We start from the raw sequence: 25,973 nt of genomic DNA, 5'->3' as shown, positions 1-25,973 counted from the left end.
CACTCCAACCACAGACGCATCCCTCACAGGAGGGGGGCGGGGGGGTTTCACCTATCCCATCAGACGGCACATGGACTTTGGACTCCGAGTGTAGCGTCCAAACACATAAACTTGCTGGAACTACTAGCGGTCTTCAAGGCACTGAAGGCTTTCCGGGCACACCTGCAAGGGAAGACGGTGATGGTCCTCACAGACAGCACCACAGCAATGTACTACCTGAACAAGCAAGGGGGCACTCACTCTCCAGGACTGTCCAAGCTGTCCCAGAACATCTGGAAGTGGGCTCTCAAACACAACATGTTCCTGTTGTCACAACATGTACCAGGGGAACTCAATCTGCTAGCAGACGAACTCAGCAGAGACTTCCCTCTGCCCTCAGAGTACGAATGCCGATTGCACAAAGACATTGTCTTCAACGTTTTCACACAATGGGGATTCCCAGAAATAGATCTGTTTGCAACTCTGGAGAACTCCCAATGCCAAGATTACGCCTCCATGTACCCCTCAGAACCACTCCAAGCGGAACGGTCTCTGGATAACATGGTCAGGGAAATTTGTTCACGCCCCTCCCACCCCCCCCGGATTCCCCTTCTCAACAAGTTAGTGCACAAGATGCACCAGGAACCAGTCACCATGATACTAGTGGCCCCTATGTGGGCCCGGCAACCATGGTTCATTCACCTGATGGAGATGTCGCTGTCTCCACTGGTGAAACTACCCTGCCCGTACAACATGCTGTCGCAAGACACTACACCCATGCCCACAGACCATGAACTTCCTGAGGTCATAGGATTTGGACATTTACAGCTCCCTCAAAGATGCATTGACATTCTTAAGGAGGCAAGGAAACCTAACACTCGTTACTGCTATTCTAGCAAGTGGAAGAGATTTGTCATCTGGTGTAGAGGTAAGAGCATCAACCCCATTGACGGCTCCCCCACACAAATTGTTCTTTACCTGACTCACTTATTAGACTCAGGTTTGGTCTTTAATTCTATTAAAGTCCATCTAGCTGCACTTTCCGCATACACCACTTCCCAACATAGTGTCATGGTGGAAAGTCCCAGTTATTAAAGCCATCATGGAGGGAGTAAAGAGAATCCACCCTCCTATAGCGAACCCAGCTCCCGGATGGGACCTTAATGTGGTACTTACCAGGCTCATGCGCTCACCCTTTGAACCCATGCACAAAGCAACACTTAAGAACCTCACTCTTAAAACTGCTTTCTTAATAGCTATCACCTCCATTAGGAGAGTAAGTGAACTACAAGCACTCTCTATTCTAGACCCCTTTGTAACAGTTCACAAAAATAAGGTGGTCCTACGCACACACCTTAGGTTTGCACCGAAATTCATTTCTAAATTCCATGTCAACTAGTCAATGGAACTACCAAGTTTCTTTCAAAACCCTTCAAATTTAGGAGAAAAAAAGCCTGCATACACTCGATGTGCGCAGAGCCGTTATGTTTTATATGGAAAGAACTAGACCACTGAGAGACTACTCGGTTCTTTGTCTCGGTGGCAGCAGGAAGAGAAGGAGATGCAGTTTCAAAATCCACTATATCTAGATGGATTGTACAATGCATCACTCTGTTACACTCTTGCTAAGAGAGAACTACCCTTCAAGCCAAGAGCACACTCTACTCGAGGCACTGGGGCTTCCATAGCATTCATTGCAAATGTCCCTCTTGAGTCCATTTGCAAAGCGGCAACCTGGAGTTCTGTACACACCTTTACAAAACACTACTGTCTAGATGCTCACTCTAGAGCTGATTCCCAGGTGGGACAAGCAGTATTAAGACATATTTTCTCTACTGTTCCTTCTCACAACCCACCTCCAACTCCAGGTACTGCTCGCTAGTCTATGCACAGCAGGTGATTCTAAGCAGATTAACAAACATCAGAAGACCATGCATTACTTACCGTAAAAGCATTTCTGATGGTTGTATCTGCTTAGATTCACATGCGCCCACCCTTCCTCCCCGCTCGGATGGAAGGAACAATGGACCTCCTTTATATCTCTTTTCTGTACTCTCACGTCTATAAGGCTCCCTCAGGGTAGAAAAAATACAAACAGAGGGACCTAGACGCGTGAGGGATTGTGGGTTCACTGCACGTCACTATAGGGATAGTGTTACAGACACGCCTATGTCGATGTCCCCTTTTCGACTACGAAAAACAAAATGCAATACTCTGCAGTGACCACTGGATGTCGGACTATGCACAGCATGTGAATCTAAGCAGATACAACCATCAGAAATGCTTTTACGGTAAGTAATGCATTTTCATATTACAGATAGCTGCAGTTATCAGGGGAAAAATTGTGGAAAAAGTTCCCCACTCACTCACCAGGTGCCCCTCTACTCTTGGCATGCTCCCTCAAATTCCTGTTTTCCTCTCTCTCCGATGCCGCCCCAACCTGATCTCATTTCCTTTTGTAGCTGCGGTTATCCCGCCCAATAACTGCGGCTATGAGAAACCATTCATGCTTTCATCTTGGTCCCTAGCTCCTCTCCAACTCCCCAGTTTCACATGATGTCCTCTCCCTCCACCCCCACCTCCAGCCTTATGGTATTGCACTGTACTCTTACGTTCCGTCCCTTTTCCTCCATACTGTATGGGGCGTCCCTCGCGAGGGACGGGAGACAGAACCTTTTTGACCAGAAAAATCTTCTTTCTCTTCAAATTTTGAGGCGTGGCCCTGGGAGCATGCGCTTGCCTGATTCCGCCCAATGGCGCCACTCCTCAGTCCCCTTTTCCGCGTCGACAGGAACGGGCCGACTTCACCAGTGCTCCTGGGTTTGGCTACGCCCATGTAATACCACACACTCTCCCGGATCTTCTATCTTTGTCTTTTTCTTTTCAATAGGTACTTGGTCCTCCAACGCCACGCTCCTCCCTGGCGCATGTCGACTTCAGCACGCTTCAGCAGGTGTCCAGCCGGCAAGGGTCTCTTCCCCACTTCCGACCCCCACGCCCTTTGCCTCTGCTGCCTTGGCCCTGACCACAGCTGGGAAGGTTGCTCCGCGTGCGATGCGCTCACACCACATCCACTGAATAACAGGCTAGGACCTGAAGGACTTCGGCAAACATCGCTCAAAGCTGAAGGTAAGGCCTCAATTTACCATTGCACCCCATAAAGGCGACTCCTTCCCATGGAAGCACCTCACCGGGAGGAACCTTTTGGGTTCTAGCCCCAGCACACTTACCAAGGCTAGTCCAGCTACCGGCCTCACAGACGAGGGGTCTCTGGATCCTTCTGGTGTCAGTGCTGGGGGACCGCACGGTTCCTTTACTGGGATTACTCCTGAGGGGCAACGCCCTTATACCAGCATTATGGCCGAGTGGGGCGCCTTCACGCAGCACTAGCGGCAGCTCTGCTAAGGGCAATACACCTTCTAGGTCATGGCCTGAGGTGCAGGATAGGCCTTTTGTCCCAACACCAAGCGTCTTGGACGGGGCTGGTTCCAGCGAGCCAGCACCACGACTTCGGCATGTGGCACGCAGCTCACCAAAATGGCGGCCACGCCAGACAAGATGGGCGCGTGTCAGATACCCCCTCTGGCAGAGCAGGTGGAGGAACGAGTCACAAGGTGGAACTGGTGCCAACCAGGTGCGTGACCTACAGTGTATCCATCAGCGGCGCAGGGCAGGTTTCCCCTGCACCCCAGGTAGTGTGCCCCGGCCACAGCAGCCGTTAGCCACACCGTCAATATCACCTGCCACCTCTACAGCCTCTGAGGACAGGTTCTTTGGAAGGTTCAAAGGGCTGATGTGAACTCCCCAGATGGGGGACATCCTCTGGGATGCGATCTGCGACATGCTTCCCCCAGGTCTCCCCACCGACTCCCATAGTCTTTCCTCCTATGGCTCCGGTGCCACAGGCCCCAGCGCACTGTAGAGGGGAATGTAGATGCACACACCTAACTTATTCAAAATCTTTAAGAAGTGAGTGTAGATAATTTTAAGTAATCTTTTAAGGTGCGGGGGAGGAAACGTGACCCTGGCACAGGATCACAAATACCTATCCGTACTGAGAAAAAAGAGGATCCAAAGGTAGGAGCCCTCCCGTCCCTGCACACTATTGGTATCCCGTATAATAACGGTTAAGAGTAAATCTAAAATAAAGCATAGATATATGGTGATGTAAAATATTTAATCATATAATTTCAAGACAAACAAATGCTTCAAATTTTAGAGTTCAATGGTTAAAGACCATTTTAATTGAAGAAATATACATCAATAAATCTTGTGATGCTGAGACCAAAACCAAATATCAAATGATATACAATATACAAATTGTTTGGGACCTTGTGGACCCAGTGCATATATAATCACAACTCAAGTAAAAAATGGCTGACGCGTTTCGGGATCCTGTCCCTTCTTCTAGAGCCAAGTGAATTGTAAACTGTAAGAAAAATGAAATGAAGAAAGCGCATGTCAGGTTTTTTGACTAGTAAATACTCCTAAACAAAAGCGCTCACCAAGCATGTAAAAAGGCAAAGGCAAAACCCATTAATTGTGGAATGATCCATTAAAATTCCTATATTTTTAAAGAACCAAAATATCGATCATATGTATTAAACCAGTTACATATTCTTCCAAAGGCACCAATCCTTCAAGGGGGAGTTGGCAATGTGACCAATAAATAATCCTCACAGTTGATTTGTCTGAATTATAGCCGAGATGAGGTGAACCAACATATTAATTATCTACATGAAAACATCACAGAAGATACCCAGATGTTGTTACAGGACACGGATTAGAAAGCACAGGTAGAGACTAACATACCTTTAAATAGTGTTCTTGAAAAGAAAAGGTGACAGCCACAAGGGCGTGATGTGCGGGTGTCGGTCCTCAAAATTCAGGACGATTGAACAACTTCTCTGTCAGGGCGGCAATCTAAATGTTTAAAGAACAATCATATGATATAATAATAACGTCTGAACTGACTAAAACAGAATGTCACATACAAACTCCAATGAATAGGTGTATGTTCTGAGACATATTCAAAAATGCTAATAGCCTGAGAAAGCAAGCTAATGGAGCTCAGAGAGTAAATGTAAAGGCATACCTCTCACTACATATGCAGTCAAGTCCAAGATAGTTAAATGCTCTTAAAAATGCTGCGGGCTAAAGATGGTGCCCAGTGGTAGTTAAGTCCTCAGGATGCAATGAGTTTCTCAATTGTTCTAAAGAACGAATCCTACAACAAAATAAATTGTCTAGTTATCTATTGTCCAAATGCCCTAATGAATATAGTAGTATTATAAATGCAAGTGACCTATGGATAAGTGCTACATTGAAGGTTCTAATGCTTACCCACCGCTTGGATACAAGTAGACCAAAATGTTAGTAATCCGGGATTCACGGTGTAAGCCGCTCGAAGGCTGCGTCTGAAAATCACGCTCGCGTTTTGAAACTTCTTGAAATATACAGGCTAAAGGCTCCGGCAGCAAGTAGAAAACTGAGGGCAGAGCGTGCCTCTCAAGGGTTAAGGTGGGCTATGCTGTCGCTAGGGAAGCCGACCCGGACTGGTATCTAGGGGGCTGCTTGCAACAATCACGCTCGAATGGGCAACATAGATGACGGACTATGTGCTCTAGTCTAAGAACAAACAGGTTATCCAGGAATCGATGTGGTGCATGGGCGCCATCATAGAATGGAGTTTAATGACACTACTGCTTATGTACCTAATGTACTAAAATGTAGCCAACATTAATGAAAATATTGAAAAATAGGACGTTCCATGGTAACAATGTTAAATGATGAGACAAGTGCAATGCTGCTGTATATAGAGCAAAATTAGTGATATTCCGCTGCTGACGAATGTCACAAACAAATGGGTTTAAAAAGGGACCAAATGAAGATATAAACAAATGTTAAGGATTATAGAGTGGTCACAGTGGCAGGCGGTGCTGGGTAGGTGGCAGGTAATGATATCCTTAATATACATTGATATTAACATTCCTACACAAATTAACGTTCATTACTAATTAATGGTGCTCTAAATGAACATCAGATGCATAGTAAATCTTACATAAAAACTATGACAATATTCTGCTTGAGAACCCATTAATTCAGCGGGCCGGTTGACAAATCCCGGACTTGTCAATGTTTAAGTGGAATACCTGTTAAACATTGACAAGTCCGGGATTTGTCAACCGGCCCGCTACAGCACCATTGCACTTGTCTCATCATTTAACAGTGCTACCATGGAACGTCCTATTTTTCAATATTTTCATTAATGTTGGCTACATTTTAGTACATTAGGTACATAAGCAGTAGTGTCATTAAACTCCATTCTATGATGGCGCCCATGCACCACATCGATTCCTGGATAACATGTTTGTTCTTAGACTAGAACACATAGTCCGTCATCTATGTTGCCCATTCGAGCTTGATTGTTGCAAGCAGCCCCCAGGATACCAGTCCGCAGTCTGGGTCGGCTTCCCTAGCGACAGCATAGCCCACCTTAACCCTTGAGAGGCACGCTCCGCCCGCAGTTTTCTACTCGCGGCTGGAGCCTTTAGCCTGTGTATTTCAAGTTTCAAAACGCGAGCGTGATTTTCAGACGCAGCCTTCGAGCGGCTTACACCGTGAATCCCGGATTACTAACATTTTGGTCTACTTGTATCCAAGCCGTGGGTAAGCATTAGAACCTTCAATGTAGCACTTATCCATAGGTCACTTGCATTTATAATACTACTATATTCATTAGGGCATTTGGACAATAGATAACTAGACAATTTATTTTGTTGTAGGATTCGTTCTTTAGAACACTTGAGAAACTCATTGCATCCTGAAGACTTAACTACCACTGGGCACCATCTTTAGCCCGCAGCATTTTTAAGAGCATTTAACTATCTTGGACTTGACTGCATATGTAGTGAGAGGTATGCCTTTACATTTACTCTCTGAGCTCCATTAGCTTGCTTTCTCAGGCTATTAGCATTTTTGAATATGTCTCAGAACATACACCTATTCATTGGAGTTTGTATGTGACATTCTGTTTTAGTCAGTTCAGACGTTATTATTATATCATATGATTGTTCTTTAAACATTTAGATTGCCGCCCTGACAGAGAAGTTGTTCACTCGTCCTGAATTTTGAGGACCGACACCCGCACATCACGCCCTTGAGGCTGTCACTTTTTCTTTTCAAGAACACTATTTAAAGGTATGTTAGTCTCTTCCTGTGCTTTCTAATACGTGACCTGTAACAACATCTGGGTATCTTCTGTGATGTTTTCATGTAGATAATTAATATGTTGGTTCACCTCATCTCGGCTATAATTCAGACAAATCAACTGTGAGGATTATTTATTGGTCACATTGCCAACTCCCCCTTGAAGGATTGGTGCCTTTGGAAGAATATGTAACTGGTTTAATACATATGATCGATATTTTGGTTCTTTAAAAATATAGGAATTTTAATGGATCATTCCACAATTTGCCTTTGCCTTTTTACATGCTTGGTGAGCGCTTTTGTTTAGGAGTATTTACTAGTCAAAAAACCTGACATGCGCTTTCTTCATTTCATTTTTCTTACAGTTTACAATTCACTTGGCTCTAGAAGAAGGGACAGGATCCCGAAACGCGTCAGCCATTTTTTACTTGAGTTGTGATTATATACGCACTGGGTCCACAAGGTCCCAAACAATTTGTATATTGTATATCAGTTGATATTTGTTTTTGGTCTCAGCATCTCAAGATTTATTGATGTATATTTCTTCAATTAAAATGGTCTTTAACCATTGAACTCTAAAATTTGAAGCATTTGTTTGTCTTGAAATTATATGATTAAATATTTTACATCACCATATATCTATGCTTTATTTTAGATTTACTCTTAACCGTTATTATACGGGATACCAATAGTGTACAGGCCCCAGCGCAACCACTGCTGCCCCCAGCCGATTCCGGCTTCCCTGCCTCCCACAGTACAGGCAGTTCCACAAAGCCTCTGCAGCAACCTCCGGCTCCCATACACCAGCACACGGCTCCCAGCACTCCTCCTCCAGTTCCTGACCCTCCGAGCACTGGACACTGATGAGGAGGACGACCCAAACACGCCATCTTCAGTCAGGGCCTTTCACGAACGCTTTGCAGGTTTGGAAGAATATTTGGGCCTTCCTCAGGAGGGCGATAAACTCTTGCTGTCGGCGCGTCCTCAACCGCACTCTTCCGTGATTGCTGCAGCGTTAAACTTTTCTAAGCCTCAGTCGTCCTCGGCCACTTCTGCCACCTCTGCCTCGACGCTGCTAGGCAGAGGAGGAAAAGATCTTGAAGGCGTATGGAAAAAAGCTGTATTCCAACACCTCCTTGCATCCCAGAACTGCTGGCACGGAGCCAAGCACGCTTCAGGGCTGGCATAGGAGAAACCAAGCTGGTAGCGTAGGACATCGTGGAGCCCACCGAGGCCCACATCGATGCCTCTCGCAGGGCCATCTGCATTGCCACAGACATGAGAAAGACGGCCTGGCTCCAGGTTACTAAGTTAATCCCGATGTCCAGGAACACATATTGGACCGTCCATTCGAGGGTAGTGACCCTCCCTTCCACTCCACCACAGATGAGGAATTGCATCAAAAGAACAGCTTGCACCGTAAGATTATCTATTCTTACGAAGGCCATGCCCAAAGCCTACATCCAGTTGCAGAAACGGTCTGACAAGGGGCAGGCGTTTGGCAGGTTCCAGAACTTCCAAGAACAGAGGTCCAGGCAACCTGACTGTTCTGTGAGTCAGCACCGGAGGAACCAACAAAAGGGGGCTGGCACAAGAGGTCTCTCCAATCCCCATCCTCCGCCACAGCCTCCGAGGGATAGAAGGCATGACATGCCCCTTCAAGTCCACGTGTCTCGGGTGAGAGGCTGCTTGCCTTTCACATGCAAATATGGCGCCAGAATTCTTGGGACCCCTGGATCCTCTCCGTAGTCTTCACGGGGTACCGCCTACCGGAACCTTCCTCTCCTCCCCTCCCACAGATTGGGACATCTCTGCTGGCGGAGATCTGGTCGCTAGTTGAGAGCCAGGCAGTGGAAGAAATCCCATCCTACCAGTGAGGATTGGGCTTCTATTCCAGGATTTGCACCGTTCAGAAGAACAGCCAGGCTGGCCTGAGAGTTGTTGGACCTTGCCACCCTCAATTTCTCTCCCTCTGCAAAAATTCAAGATGGTTAAGCCAGCTCTTAATGCAGAAACACTGGACAGGGGAGACTGGATGTGCTGCCTGGATCTGAAGGACGTTTATCTACACGTCCGATTTGGCAGCTGCATCGTTCCTTACTGCTCTGCAGGAACAATGGTCTGCGATTTCCAATACAAGGTGCTACCCTTTGGCCTCTACTCGTCACCGAGGGTATTTACCAGGTAAATGAATGAAGAGGCAGCCCTCCTCGGGTCCCAGTGCCGCCACATCTAACCATACCTCTGCGGAAGCGGTTCTTCATACTGCCTCCGCACTGATGAACCTCACGACCTGGGGTTCACTATCAATCTCAAGAAGTCTTGGCTGCAGCCCATGCAGAGCCTGATCTTCTTGGGCCTCATCTGGGACACAAGCTCTGCGAGAGTCTTTCCCTCGGAGAACAAGATTGCGGTCATCAAGAGAGCCACAGCTCACTTCCTCTCCAGGCCAGTGACCTTGGCCTGGTGGTACCAACACTTATTGGGTCTTATGGCAGCTGTCCTGTTGGTCGTACCCCACACGAGGCTCAGGATGAGGAAATTACAGCTGCACTTTGCAGCTTCATGCAATCAGGAGAAGGGCTCCAAAGCGGAGCCAGTCAGCATTGCTCTTTCTCCACTCGGACCGCCTGTGGTGGTCCATGGACTGAAACCTGCGGTAGGGCAAGCACCTCCGACAGCGGACCCCTCGGGTCATAGTCACTACAGACTCTTCCCTAGAGGGCAGGGGAGCCCCCTGGACAACCACAGCATCCAGGGAGTCTGACTCCCACATCATTTGGCTAGAATTGAAGGCCATATGGCTGGCTCTCAATGCCTTTCTCCCTCTAATCGAGGGCAAGACAGTTTTTATCCAGACAGACAACCCCACCAGCATGTACTAGGTCAACAAGCAGGGGGGTACCAGATCCCCTGTGCTGTACAACCTAGCAGTCAGAATGTGGGAATGGGCTCTGAGGAACATCTACCTCATGGCTGTCCACCTCCCGGGGGAATCAAACCTGGAAGTGGACAGGCTCGGGAGACTGTGGGCAGTGAATTATGAGCTCCTGGCCCAGCAGGGGTGCAGGGTACTCCACCCTGCTCCTCACAAACTAGCCCTTGCAGCACGGTTCCTGAGCAGTTCACGCTGAAACACTTGAGCCAATCTCAGGCTAACTTAGATTCTATCATTGGGACGACTCTAGGGAGATTGACCCTCTTAAGTGCACCTTGGATGTCATACTCTGTTTCGGCACACCTGTCCCACTCACAGGAGGAAACATGCCGCACCTATATGGCAGCCATAGCGGCTTACAGGAATTCAAGGGAAGGGCCTCTTCTCCTCTTCCAAACCAGTGGTCAAGCGACATCTGGTGGACCGCCATATGCTTTACCCGCCTATAAAGAAACCACACCCTTTGCGGTACCTTAATGTTGTGTTGGGCCCCTTGGCGCACAAACCTTTTGAGACAGAGGCATCCGAGGAAATTAGGCTGGTCATCGTAAAGACAGCCCTGCTTGTGGGCCTCACCTCAGCTTGCAGAGTCAGCGAGATCCAGGCTCTGGTGGCTTTAGAGCCCTACACTACCTTTCACAAGGACAAGGTCGTCCTGCGAACGCACCCTGCATTCCTACCCAAGGTGACAACCTCCTTCCATCTCAATGAGGAAACAGTCTTACCCACTTTCTTCGCCGACCCCAAAGAAGAGCCTCAGAGGGTCTGGCACTATCTGGATATAAGGCACGCGCCGAAATACTACCTGGACAGGACCAAGGTTGTCTGCAAGTCGAACGCCTTGTGTCACACTCGGCGGGTCAAGGGCTGGTTACCAGGCCTCCATAGCAAGGTGGATGGTCGCGCCATCAGGGAGGCCTATGAGGGGGGAGCACAAACCTGTGCCAGCTAACTTGCATGCCCATGCGGTCAGAGCCAAGGCCACGGCTATCACGTTCCAATGGCATGTGCCGTGGCAGGTCATCAGCAGGGCGGCTACCTTGGCCACCCCATTGGCTTTCTGGAAGCACTACTGTTTGGATGCCGACTCTAGGTCAGATGCAGCTTTCGGACAGACGGTTCTAAGAAACCGGTTTCCTTAAGGAGGGTCTCCTCTCCACCCTGGGCTACATTCAGTTGTATTCGACCATGCAGTATGGAGGAAAGGGGTTGGGACGTAAGAGTAATTAAGTTACTCACTGAAGTGACTGACGTACTTAGACCATAGTCCCCTTTCCTCCATATGTCCCACCATCCTCCCCCTTAAGAATAGTGGTGTCATTAGGCAATGATGAATATTGTCAACACGTCAATGGGGACTGAGGAGTGGCGCCGGTGGACGGAGTCAGGCAAGCGCATGCTCCAGGGCCATGTCCCCACATGCCTCTAAATTTAAAGGGGAAGAAGATTTTTCTGGTGAAAAAGGTCCCGTCTCCCGTCCCTCGCGAGGGGCGCCCCATACAGTATGGCGGAAAGGTGACTATGGACTAAGAGTACGTTGGTGACTGCGGTGAGGAACTATGAATTTTTTCCTCCTCCTAAATGGCATTTTTCTTTTCATTTTTGGGTAGCCGCGGTTATCTCTTGCATCGAACAAAGAAAATGTTTACTTTTTCATTTCTGAAAAGCCTCTCTGCTACAAAACACTATAGGAGATGTCCTTATTATTTTGGCAGAAGGAGCACCCCCTTCTCCATCAAATATTTAAAAATGAATGGATGCAATAACTCCATCCCACCGGAAATAGTCAACTCTTCGTGACCAAGTTTGTTTGTTTCTTTATTTATAACGCGCGCCAGACCCGGAGGTATAGGGGCGAGGAGACGCAGATTTTCTAGGCTTACAAAGTTACAAGATATGTCGCACGGAATTTACAGCATTTACAAATTACATAATTAGTTACATAGAGAATATACAGGTTATATCACAGGGATGTATAATTTACACATTACATAATTAATTGCATAAAAAATATACAGGTTATAGTACAGAGCATAGCAAAGGTGACAGGCACATAGGTGGCAGCAGTAGCAGTTTTCGCGAAGGCGTACGATACAGTGAAGTCTGCCGATGAGGGTCGTAGGATACAGTGATGTCTGCTGATTAAGGTCGTGGGGGTAGGTTGGAAGAGAAGGGAGGAGATCATGAGTGGATGATGATAGGCCTTCTATCTCGGGTCAGAATTAAGGAGATCATTCGATTTGAACCAATTGATAATGTTGCACCTGAAGTGTCGGTATGTTTGGTTTTCCCTTAGGCACGGGGGCAGTGAGTTCCATAGTTGGGCGGCTTTGACTGGGAAGCTGTTAATTGGGCCAGGTACAAAACAACTTATGTCCAGCGGTTTTCACTGTGCACTCAAGCAAAAATGACTTTTCCCTCTATGGGAAAATGAATGGGTACTAGGCCGAAACTGCGTTAAATGTATTTCTTTTTTTATTAACATCTTTATGTTTAATCTTTCCCAAAATGTCCAGCCTGGGGTGCCTGCACGTACTATTGTGTTTGCACATTTTTAAGTCAATTTTGTCATACGAGTCAAAAGTTATTTGCAATTCATTTTTTGTGTTTCCTATGGAACTCAATACTCAACGCAACTATAGTGCGGTGACCGCTGCACTATAGTAAATATATATATGCTATATCCTCCATAATGCCATTTTATGTCGTTGTGATGCCCTTCTATTATAATATGTTGTGCTCATGGGCTTTGCAACAGCAATGCATTGAGTCAAGCTGGTCATGTCTTCCCACATCCCCTGAGTTGCAAGTGTTTTGTTGTGTTACATCTGTGCAACTTAACTGCAACTAAGGTTTTTTTCAGTGAATTTCAATACCATAGTTTTTTTAAGGGGCACTAGCCATGGCCTCCAGCCGTGTCCACTGTACATGTTTACCCAATATGTTTCTTTTGGACGCACTAGGTGGTCACGGCCTTTGGCCGTGGCCACTATGCATGTATTTCGGGCCCACTATCCAGGGCCTTTGGCCCTGGCCAGTGAGCAAAGCCATCGGCCTTGCCCACTGTATGTTTTAAAACACTACTAGCTCACTAGCCATGGCCTTGACCACTGTACATGTTCCTCCAATATGCTTCTTTTTGACCCACTAGGTGGCCAAGGCCACTATAAATGTATTTCAGGCCCACTAGCCAGGGTTTTTGGCCTTTGCCAGTGAGCACGGTCTTTATGCTGACTGGCCAGGGCCATATTGCACCCCTTGACATGTTACCCCAATGGGTTACCCCACACCTCCATTGTAGCCGTAAAATTCCACTTGTTTTTTTATTCATTTTTTTCCCCATAACCGTGGTTATATAGCAACAATAGGACTACAAATAAACCAGAATATTTCGAAAATATTCTTGGCCATTATACATACAAAAAATAACCCATAATATCCAAAAATAACCCTGAATATGCAAAAACGTTTAAACTATTTACGTAGTCCCCAGACCCAATCCCCAATTTCACATGCTGTTGTCCTCTTCCCCATTCCCACTTCTAGCCTGTTGCCATTTCATTTTTTTCACTTATTTATTTTTCGGATATTCATGAACATTTCTCTTATCGAATGAGAAAAAAGGTGGCATTTCATTTCTGAAAAGGCACTCTACTGCAAAGCACCCTGGGAGATGAAGCTATAATTTTGGGAGACTGTGTCACCCACTTCTCCGTCAAATATTTTCAAAACTACTGGATGGAATAACCCCCTCTGAAAATCTAGTCAAGGCTTTGTGGCAAAGTTGTTTCCTACCTGGTCCAATTCAGTCTAGTGGATTTTGGTGCATGCTGCAGCAAAACTTTGGCCGATATTGGGCACCCAAAAACAGTACATGAAGGTATTGTTTTATGCTCAGGAAGATATAGTAAAAAAAAAAGTTACAAATATGAGTGACAGTGATTGATTCACCAATAAAAAAAATTGCAAAGACAAAGCATTTTGGAGCTTGATAACTGGACAGTAAGCTAGTGTGATCGTCCAGACAAACCACCAATTTTGATGTCAATGATCAGTCACATGAAGAAACGTATTCCTGATACTTTGATCATCCATTGTGCCTGGTACTTTGATCATCCATTGTGCCACACATAAAGGGCGATGACAAAAAACACTGGTTATTTAAAAAAGACACTTTCATGTGATGTAGAAATTAAAGAAATAATAATACATAGAAAGATTGATAAAAGGTAAGTCATTGAGCTCTATGAGAATTGAGTAAAACATACTATAACTGAAACCAGCTGAAAACGATAGCACTGTAATAACCAAGAGTTCAGTTGCCTGTAATATGAGAAATCTGAGGCGTTTCTGCAACGAAGATGACAAGGGATGCGATGATGATAGCCATAGACTGCAGAGATGTTTTCTTGCTAAGGATTTGAATTGGCTTATGAATGCTTTGAAAAGTGGGCACGTATGTGAATTTGTTGCAAGGAGGGACTGCCCCTAAATTTCTTTGTGATGTAGTTTTGTTACATATTCATATTTTGGTATGCGTAAAGGTTGACATTTCAGGTAAATCCTTCACCTCCATCAAAGAAGAATTTGGGCAAAACCACTATTGCGAGCGCATGGTCCCAAGTGAGAATTGCCATTGATACGGGAGGGGGACGGGAAAGGATGAAGTGAGTGCAATAGGTCCTGACCTGAACCTTGTCAAAGGACACCGATATATTGATCGCAGGGAAAGGTTTTTCAAAGGGGAGTATGGAGAAACCATGTCTTGGGCAGACAATTGTTGATAGACGCTAGAACATGTTGTGTTGTATGTTCACTTGTTGAACCTGCTGGCTCATAAACAAACAAAAAGGCATTGACAAAATGATAACAGTGCATTGATGAGAGAGAAGTGTTTGGATAGATTATGACTGAGTGAGAATAATATTGAAAACGTATTGATGGCGGTAACAATATTCTTTGTTCATTTTGATGATATAGCATGCTATTTTTGTTATACTTGGTGGTGTTCTTGGACAATCACTTTCACATGTTATCATTTTATTTGATTGCTTTTATTTCCTATGACTGTCAGTGTGAACGTTGTTAACATTTTAATAAAATGCTTATTCCTACATGGAATCGAATGAAATCTAGAGTACTTGAAACCAATAAGTAACATGTGAAGAAATAAGAAATTCAATCACCCTTCTAATAAAAGTACTGGGTATTTTGACTTTAGGGTCTGTGCTTTGTATGTTGTTGAAAATTTGAGAACTTGAAATGTGCATGAAAAACTAAAAACTTGAAATTAAATGCACTAAATAGAAATAATTAGAGCATAAACAATGCAAAATAATTAGATATTTTACTTTCAATAAAAAAATGTTTTAATAAAATAAATTTAAAAAAAAGGTTTGATGGTATATACGAACTATAATTATCTAGTTGTGGTAATGTCTGTAAAAATCCTTATTGTCCAGAGGAACTAGAAAATTGTTCAATGATGGCTCGAACCACACAGGCAGGTATGACCTGTCGAACGCGGAATGCCTTTCTTCCATAAATCCAGCATGTAAACGATTGATGGGCCACACGTGGCTACCCTCTGTGTAAAAGATGGGTAACATTTGTTGAAAGAATCCAATAATTGCATCTATCTTGTTTGATCTAACTTGTAAAATAGAAGGAATTGGTATGAATTAAAAAACGTACTTTGAGTAAAGGCGTCACAGTCCAGTACTTTTGAAGTAATGGTAATATAATTATGTATACACCCTTTTGAAAAATAAGATGGGAAGATGATTTTTTAATAGCTTGAAAGTAACTGGAATGTTATTGCTGACTCGCAAAATAGAAGATGTAGTAATTTGGCATGAACAAAGAACAATGCATTTTCCAATATGTAAAAATGTATATTGTGAGTGAACCCATGATATCACATTTTAGTAGAACAACATTAAAGGCTGTCACAAATAAAATGTACGGACACAATACTTGCTCATTACTAGGAGAATGAGCGCAAACATTTGCTAAATGTTTGTGGATCTGCACCATCAGCATTCTGAACATGGATCTTGTCAGACAGGCTGCCCTGAAGTCATGCAGCTGGGTAATGCATAGTGGTGGAGGCTCTTCTTTGGCTATGTAGGCCAATCAGCCATAGTTTTCTCTGCAACAGGTTCTCCACCAAAGGTGGCATTACCTCACATTGATGGCAGGTACACCAAGTGGAAACGTTTTCCATGTCAAGAGGATAAGGATCCTGGGCACGATCGTCACGAATTTCGCACAATTGACCATGTTTTGGGGTATTTTCTCTCTCAACCATTCTCTCTTCGGTATACTCTGGCGTGTAAATGTATGGCGAAATGGATGCCATAAGCATTGAGGATTGAAGAAGTAGACAATCAACTGTGGGAGAAAAATACTAAATTAGTAATCTGGATAAAGTAATAAATGTAGGTTTTATTTGAAAACACCATGTAAAAGAAAATGAGAAGAAATACATGTTATAAAAACCCATGTTGCAAAGGCAACATGGATATGTCCAAAGTCGGAAAGTTCTAATTGGCACATGGAAAAAAGAACTGATTTAAAAATATAGTTTAAATATGGTTTAGTAAAGACATTTGTCCATTATGTAATTATTGAAAGCGCTTCGAGTAAATTCATTTGAGCTAGTGGAAGTACCCTTTTCAGTTTAATTAGTCGTAGTTGTCCGGTAGATGAACAGAGCAAATAGTTGTGGAGGTTCATAATGAAATAGACGGACACTAAGGCAGTAGAAACGGTTTGATCAGAAAGGGTTTGTTGGCGCTGAGGACTTTCAAATGAGATGTTCACTGGCCTTGTGACAAGGGGTGTAAGCTTATCATGTCTGCTTGAGGGGCGAGTGAACTGATTTACTGCTGCAAGGGGAATTGAACTTGGAGAGATGGATCAAGGGATAAGATTATCACAAGATGGATGTTTCCAACCTGTGAGCTTAGCTTGTGTAAATGGCAGGAAATCGCAGGTAAGATCCATGGGAATTATTTTTTTATCGATATGCTCAAAAATAAATTACCTATCCAGAGATAACTTCCCTTTTAACACAGCTGTGCGCTTCACTAGGAGCTAGAACTCCTCCGTACAACACCACACGGTTGACTGAGTAGTCCCTGTGAGAGTGAAGCTGATGGTGCGGCTCAGTGATCTGTGACTTTTAATGCATTTAGTAAATGAGAGAATTACTGGACACATTGTGCCAGGTCATTCACTAATCGTTGAGTGTGGAGATTGCTGAGCCTTTGCCATCAGCTTCGCTGAATGAAATCTTGATTACGAATGTAATCGGTAATAATTTGCCTTAGTGGCGCACACACTATGGTCAAGTGGCCCAGCCAGAATCAGAGACTAGTTTCCATCTCGCATGTATGTACCCAGGTGGGAGGAATTTTCTTTTAACTAGTTGAGACAATCTGATGTTGTAATGCTTTGCAAATAAATGTACTGTTTTGCTAACTGAAGTTTTTTTGCAAGTTTCTTGTTTCCTTTACATTTTCTGGTGCATGCTTTGCAAGCTATCTTTGCTTTTAATTCCGATACTACAGACCAGGGTTATTTTGAATATCAAAAGCAATTAATCTCGCACCAATGCTTTTATTTGTTTTAAAGCATGCATTGAATTATATCCTGAAAGAATCTCTCCTGCTGTGACTGCTGGTCCAAGTATGTCGAGTCAGGAGATTGGTGTAGGGGAAGACCGGGCAACTGCAAGATTGCCTTATGCGATCTCAATAGAGCCTACTTACTGAGAAGATCTGAGGCGCAGTGAGAGTGAGCATTTTTGCAGGTCTTCAAATGTATACGAACCGGGCTCAAGTCATTAAAAAAATGTCAGGGTTCATTAACATACTTGCAGGAACTGAACAGATGTTCAAGAGAAACATGTAAACTGTATTAAGTTGTCTTACCCAGTAGAAGAGTGTATAAGACAAACACGCATTGGCATTTCAATGTAAGTAATAAACCACACATTTTCCTATAAATTTGGTGTGACTAAAAGGCACACATTTTATATTCTGTCAGCATTCTATATTGAAATATTCCCTTGAAAACAAAATCCCAACATGGGACATTTGCTTTGACACTTATTTGGTCTTGTGGGCATGTGCCCTGGGAACATGCGACCTGCATAGAAAATTAGGGTGGCCAAACATTTGAGCAAAGAAGAAATTTTTGTTTAATCCCCCTCTTAAATACAAAAAATGTGGGAAGGTGCCATCCACCCTTGTGTACCCTCGACTTGTTCCCCGACAGGCCGACAAGGGAAACTATCTCTCCAGTCAAACTGTCCACCTACCAATGCCGTGCTGCCCCCCTTCCCGCTGCTGTGCTTGGGCAATTGTGGGATCCCCCAGCAAATGATTTCCTTTTCCGGCACTGCCATTTATCTGAAACCTATGCAAACACTATATTGGGAACACCTTTGTAGTAATAAATCCGTGGCTCGGCTAGGTACAATTAGGTTCCTTTATTTAGGTCTCAGTTGCATACATTGCAAGTAAGGGGAAGAAGAGCCACCCGTCCCAACCACCCAGATAGCCATCGCAACTGTAACTCCTATAAACTGTTGGAAGGAAGCTTCCACAAGGAGCATACATTCCAGAACTCGCTCTGACATCCCAGCTACAGACTGACACCCACACAGGGAAAGCAGAGGAGTACAAGACACTACACATCTCCCTTTCTACCAAAATGTTCACAACTCGGACTCAATGCAGATCTAAATCTGCTGAAGTAACCCTATGAATGCCAAGCGTGCAGGGGGTGGGGCCACGGGGAAAAAGCAATGCATGTTCCACATCTGCAGAGAAAAACAAACTCTTGTACCTTGTATTCCCCTCGCACCATCAGTCCTCTGCTGAGCCACTTTCTTGTACTGTGACATTTTAGTTGCAATGAATTAGCTGCATGCATGGCATGCTCACGCGTAGCAATCATGTGTACCCTTGCTAGGTGCATAATCAATAGATGTCAGTATGTAAAACTAATATCCAGATTAATACGAATACATAGCGCTATACATTTAATTTCAACTAAATTATGCCAATTATAAATGTCCTACCCGAAGAAAACTGTGTGAAACATAAAATAGATAGAAATATACAGCGTGATATAACTTTCCAACAGAGACCCAAAAGACCACCCTCTCGTAATATTATGGCAGTGTTTAGTAACTCTCCGCTCTTCAATCTTCAAAAAGAGAGATAAAAAATTCTGGCCTTTCTTAAATACGAGTTCCAATTCCCTGGATCCTCCCAGCTTTGCGATCAAATGGAGGCAGAATATATGTGATAGATTGGTACATACCCTGCCAAAACCCAAATGCCAGGAAGATATTTTGCATGGGCAACAGACATTGAGGTCAACAGCACCTTTGACAAGACATGCACCATGTGCCCGGTGCTTCGTCTGCGGACAGAAACGTTGCAGCAGCATCGGTATTTGCAGGGGTAGTTCATCTAGTGATTTGCCCATGTGCTTTACACTATATAGTCATGACTGCGAGACCCATAAAAGAGGCTGATTGAACACAAATCGTGCATAAGAACACATAAACTGACAGCTCCAATGGTATCCCACTTTGAGATGAGTCATACTTAGGAAGGCTTTACATGGACAATCCATGAAAAAATACACCTACCACACCATGGTGGGAATTTCAAAGACGTGTTGCTAAAAAAAGAACAATGGATATTTCGTCTGGACACTTGTAGGAATGGTCTAAATGAGCAAACCCAATGGCACGACCTGGCGGTTATGCACTAAACCTGGGACTTCTATCCAGACTGCCATTTATGAAACTGAATGCACAATCCCAGGGTTTTCGTGTGTGGGTTTTGAACCCATTCTGTGGTCCTTTTCCCCAATCTGGGGATCAAAGTCGATAAAGGTTGATGGCACATGCACTCAATTAGAATCCCCCCCACCCCAAAAATAATCTCTACATGGGTGATTGCCAAATGAGTTTCCCGATTCTGCCATCACTGAGCAGCCCACAATAATTATAATAAAAAGATGCCCTTATCAACTGTATGTTAGTACAGTATTGGGATTGTTCTGATTTAAATAAAACTGCGACCTTGTCGCGACTGCAATTTTTGCTAAAATATTTTACATGCACTTGTCTAATATTTTTAGAACAATAGCGGTACTGAGTACACAGCAACAAAGCAGTCCATGCAGCACGGCAGCGTTAACCGATAAAGGTAGGAGTGCTATCTCTAAATATCCATCATCCCTCGGTTCGAGTGCGAACAACATAGCAGCAAGTGGCAGCAATTGCCCTTCATTTGTCTCTGCTTTGTCCAATATAGCAAGACAAACTATACGGGCAACGCTATTCCTTTTGAAGTCTGCCTTCAATCTGTTCCTTGAGCCTGCTCTCAACCACGCAGAGGCAGTGAGGTAATTAAAACTATCCCTTGTATACTACATGGTACAGTAGGGTGGGACCATGAATCTGCGAACCCTGGCTCATGTAGTCTATGCTTTACCTGCAATTATGGCACCCATTAAGAAAAAGTTTGTTGTGGCAATTGCAACGTGATTAACTGACTCCAAAATCAGCAACCTTTTAAATATATGCCCATTCCCTTTTAGGTCACGGGATGACTCCGCAATCACCATCAGATTTAGCCATGGATTGTATGGATTAACACCGTTCTGAATCCTTTGGTCCGGAAGATGACTCGAACCCCCAAAGTTAATGAAACGGGTACCCCCGCGCCCCTGATTTTGATATCCTTTGAGAAGTAGGGAAGCCATTTTAATTCAGTACTGCTCCACCTGATTGGTACACAATGCCCTATTCATATGGCTTTTTTCTTGATTTTTATAAAATACATAGCTCTGGTATACTACTTCTCCCACATATTGCTCTGTGGATGAAGTGATTTAGTACCATATACAATTCCCCTCTGGAATTCTGAGATTGTGAAAAAGGGCAACAATTGAATTAATGTCTCTGCCCCTTTTCCGGACTTTTGAGTTTTTAACATAAAACAAGAATCATTGCTGTAGTAGAGGGATATTCTCTCTTCTTCACTTTTAGATACGTGGCACATCACTGCAGACCTAGGGACAGCACCCCTAATGGGGACAGGGTGTGCTTCATTTTAGGGTCAGTGTTGTTTTACAGCTGGATTCAGTGCACCCAAAATATCGTATTGTCTTGTTTCTCTGTGTATTCCTTGGGTGCTTCATGACGAAAGAAAGGAGCCACCAAGTTAGAACGTAGGTAGCCCTATTGTGCACAAAGTTGGTACACCACGTCCACTGCCACCAGTCATAACTAGAAAGTTGTGTACGTGACTAGGTATCCCCTTGGCACTCCACATAAGGTGTTGTGCCAATATCTCAGAATATAATGTTTTAGGAACTATTCAAAGTATCTCTCTATCCTTAAGAACTGTAGTTACTCTAGAAGGAGCAATCCGAGTGGACCACCCAATCAAGTTGTTTCTTTGAAGCAAAGAAGTCAACAAGTTTGGTCAAGTAGGGAGTTAACCTTCTAGACCTTTCTACTGCATTTAACAATTTGGATGATTATTAAGGAGAGATGGGTGGTGGGCAGTGGTAAAAGAAATGGCAACGTATGTTTGTGTTTGGACCAGAATCAGAGTCTAGGTCTGCAAGTGTGTTAACTCTGAGATACTGGACTGTGGGTGAAGACCACATGCTCAGATTTTAGTGTTTAGGAAGGAAGCTGTGTCTGTACAATGAGGGGGCATTGCAGTCAGCTTGATTTCCTTAGAGGTGTGACTGTGGCTATTTTGTAACAGGCTAGGAGGGCACCAGTTGAGCGAGAGAGAAGTGGGAAGAGGACTGGTCCAAGTTTCTTTAAAATGTGTGGTTCAAATGGGCTAATTGTTACGCAGGATAGGTTGACACAGCGAAGGATGAGTAAGTTGCAGTGCCGGATGTGGAGGAGTGCAGGGAAGCTAGAAGGGGTAGAGGTTGGGTGGCCAGGGTTTCTTTTATGGTAGTAAGTTAAGTGGAGGAATAGGAAAAGCTTTTGGTGGAGTAAGAACAAAACCGGGTGGTTCTTGGCAAAAGAAAAAGCACAATCTTGAAGGTCCTGGCTAGTTTGAAGGTGTGAACTGAGAGAAATACGGTTAATGTTTGAGGTTTTAGCTTTGTTCCACTTATCTTCTGTCTGCATTCTTCTACTTGCATATGACTAATCAAAATGATGGGATGGGGTTTATTCAAAAGGTATGGTTTCTGTGAAAGCTGTAAAAAAACAATGTACTCTTCTGCTTTCTCTTGATAGTGAAACCTTCGATACCTGCTATGAGTGTGCCCACATCGGTTAGAACTCTGGATGTGGCAGAACTGCAATGTACTGAGAAGGATGGCTCACCACCCTCTACGTTCCAGTGGTACAAAGACAAGACTCTGGTTCCAGAAAATCCAAAGAGTGTTCCACTGTTCCAAAATTCATCCTACACTATAGATTTCAAAACCGGAGTGCTGGTAAGTCAGGAAGTGGACTTCCATGAGAATGGCTGATAACCATGTTAACTAACTTTTCAAGTACTGGTGCTGTTAAATCCTAGGCTCACAAGAAATTTTTCCTTCATCAGCGATTTTCCCCTACGACAAAGAGTGATGCCGGAGAATATTTTTGTGAGGCTTCCAATGCACTTGGTAAAACGGTTTCTGCTCCAGCCCTACTGGAAGTCTGTAAGTATTTAAATGGTTCGTCATGTTGTTTTGGCTTTTTCCGGGGGCTATTTTTAGAATGAACAGTCAGATTTTAGAGACAATACTTCTAAGACAATTCAAAACAATAAGTTAAATGTATTGATAATTTGACTGCAGAACAAGTGCATTCTCTCAAAGTAGATACATTGTGCTATCTTAGACACATATGTAATATTGTGTAGTGAAAGTCTGTGTTGAGGTGGCTTTCCATAATAACTATTAATACAACCAAGAACACTGATGTTTACATATGTATTCTGTAACAGCCAAATGACATATACACACACATAAGCTGACAGTTATGTAAATATTGTGGCGAGTCAGAGGAAAGACACAAACTTTGAGGACATGATATATACTGATTTATTGAAATAAAGACAGAAGACCTAACTTTCCCTATGACTATGGGTAGTCCCTGCCAATTTTCTAACTAAGGTGCTCACCAGTTGTGAATGTTTAAAAGGAAAGTCAGCTGTCCAAAACTACCTAAACGGATGCTACCACTATAAAAACGAACTTCTAAGTGGAGAATGACTCCCTTCTCTCGATAGTACTTTTTGTACCAGTCTATAATGTTCTTCAGCAACAGGAATGGCTCCAATAGTCTCTTTGGATGCTTTGCATCAGTCTGTGACTCTTCTAGGGCAATTTGTAGTTTTGAGTGGAGGATAATCAGTGTGCCTAGCCCTCAGTGTCTAGGATCTATGAGCGTATTTGATATGGTGGTCTGGGCTGGCTGCAGAACACAGCAATGACTGTTATCCACTAGCCAGTCAGTGAATGAAGTACAGAGCATGGGTTGTTGGATTGTTTGCACCTAGCTCTTTGGTCAAAGCAGAAGTTCCCACAAGTGAGATTTAAAAGTGAACTTTTATTGGTTCTAAACCAAAGTGAGTAAACAGTTGTTCATGAGGTGCCAACATACTGCATTTAGAGGCACATGCAATTGTTTCACCCTTGCCCGGGCTTTCTCAAGGCACAGTTACAATAATAATGCGTATGATATGTTATTCAAACTGTACAAACCCAGCATAATCGTAACGCATAGTACATATCACCAATGTTTTTAAACTTTCATCTCCTATTGATTGTACATACAGAATTTCATACATCATTGTGCATTCTAGTCCGAACAACTAAAGTTCAAGATAAGACTAGAAGACATGGGCATAACGAACATGGTACTACTCTGGATTAAATCATTCCTAGCAGACAGAACAGAAACCGTATGGATGAAACCCTTCAAATCCACCCCACGAGTTAACGACTGAGTACCACAAGGATCCTCAATATCACCACTATACTTCAACATCTACCAGACTCCAGTAATCAGAATCGTCAAAAAATACATTAGATGCTACAAATATGCAGATGATACTCAAATCATCTACAAAATCCAAGACACTCAAGCCGATCACTCAACCCTAATCGAGTGTCTAAATGAAGTCTTTAACTGGCTGAATGAGAACAACTTGAATAGCAACCCTGGAAAGACAGAAATCATGATTATATCCAATAACCAAGAGAACAACACCTACATTCCATGGCCAACGGAAATGGGAACCGCACCAACACCATCTAAGGTAGTAAAAACTCTGGGAGTGCTAATGGACAACACCCTAACCTCAGAACCACAAATAAATGAAATCAAGAAATGCTTCTTCCTCCTCCACACAGCAAGAAGAATCATACCTTTCCTCTCCTTCACTCACCCACAAAACACTCAAAATCTTCGCCCTCATCTTGTCAAGAATCAACTATGCAAACAGCTTCTATCTCGGGATACCAGAATACCTCCTGAAAAAACTACAACAGATCCAAAATACCTCAGCCAGATTGCTCCTCAAACTATCCAGAAAAGATCACATCACTCTAGCCCTAAAAACACTACATTGGCACCCAGTCAAACCTTGCATCACCTCAAAAGAATGTGCATAACACACAGGGCAAACAGCGGACAAGGATCTGAATTCCTACAAAGGAAAATAACAATCTAGAAGACAACGAGACTTCTCAGATCAAGCAACGAAATCCGCATGGAACAAAAACCATACCTTTTAAAAAAAATAAATAAATACTTGGGGGCTCCTCCTTATGTCACTTAGCTGCAAAAACCTGGAACAGCATCCCGAAAGAACTAAAACACCAAAGACCACTCGCAATTCAGAAAATTATGAAAAAACCTGGCTCTTCAACACCACAGATTCAAACTGAAAAACCAAAAAAACAACCGAATGGGAAATGCATGCAAAGAACAGGATGACTAAACTTAGGATGACACTGACAACACCCAGAACTGACCAGAGAAACTCCTACTACAACTAGAGCGACAATGCTAAGTCAAATAGGACTCAAGCGACACCCAGGAGGACAGAAATCAGTGTCCCAGCCATCTCCAGCCAACAACCTCACCCGCCCCATAATTACTACCAGTTATCATACTTGTACAGAGTTATGTGAATGCTATCAGTGGCCACAACTGAACTAAATTGTGGACATTGGCTTCGGAATTGACCATATGGAGTTGTGAATGAAGGCAAGTCCCGCCTCTGGACGTAATTGCAAGCGTTAACATATGCCACGTTTCTAAGGGACTGGGAGCGATAGCCTGCGTAAACAACTGAATAAGATTATGAATGCCAACCACCCGCCACATATAGATGGAGTAGCCTTTGCTTCGAAGGGATTGTGTCCTCTGACATATTCCACATCTATGACAGTAATCTCCACAGCTTTGCTGCTTTGGAAAAATGTCCTGCGTCGATACGCTGTCCCTCGAAGGCCTCTGTGGAGCCGATGTCACCGGATTTTATAATTGGGACGCACGATGCCCGTAGCCTCAGTTCCATTTTTTCTGCGAACGTGTTCGCTTCGGAATCTCGGCGCGCCTCGGTTCTTCTCCTGTTGAATCGGTTCTTCATTCTTGGTTATTGTGAGAATCATGTCTTCGTCTTCTACCCCGAGGTTGGGCTTCAAGAAGTGCTGCGACTCCGGTTCCAAGATGTCGCTTACGGACCTGCATCTGCCTGTGGTGCCTCGGTAAGGACCACGCCACCGATGACTGCGATGAATGCCAGTCTTTGACGGCGAAGGCCTTGCGGGAGCGGAAGAA

General features: G+C 44.0%; 1 protein-coding gene across 1 annotated transcript in view; it reads left to right on the top strand.

Annotated features, from left to right (window-relative positions):
- F11R (F11 receptor) overlaps positions 1-25,973 on the top strand; it is a 346,329-nt gene that overhangs the window by 262,125 nt on the left and 58,231 nt on the right. Inside the window, exons 5-6 of the mRNA XM_069642857.1 lie at positions 22,428-22,630; positions 22,741-22,840. Of these exons, the coding sequence (XP_069498958.1) occupies positions 22,428-22,630; positions 22,741-22,840 (303 nt within the window). The remainder of the gene's footprint in view (positions 1-22,427; positions 22,631-22,740; positions 22,841-25,973) is intronic.

Source organism: Ambystoma mexicanum, chromosome 1p (assembly GCF_040938575.1).
Source record: "Ambystoma mexicanum isolate Mex_15411 chromosome 1p, UKY_AmexF1_1, whole genome shotgun sequence".
Taxonomy (NCBI): domain Eukaryota; kingdom Metazoa; phylum Chordata; class Amphibia; order Caudata; family Ambystomatidae; genus Ambystoma; species Ambystoma mexicanum.
Note: the sequence above shows the minus strand (reverse complement) of the source record. Positions and strands in the feature narration are given on the sequence as shown.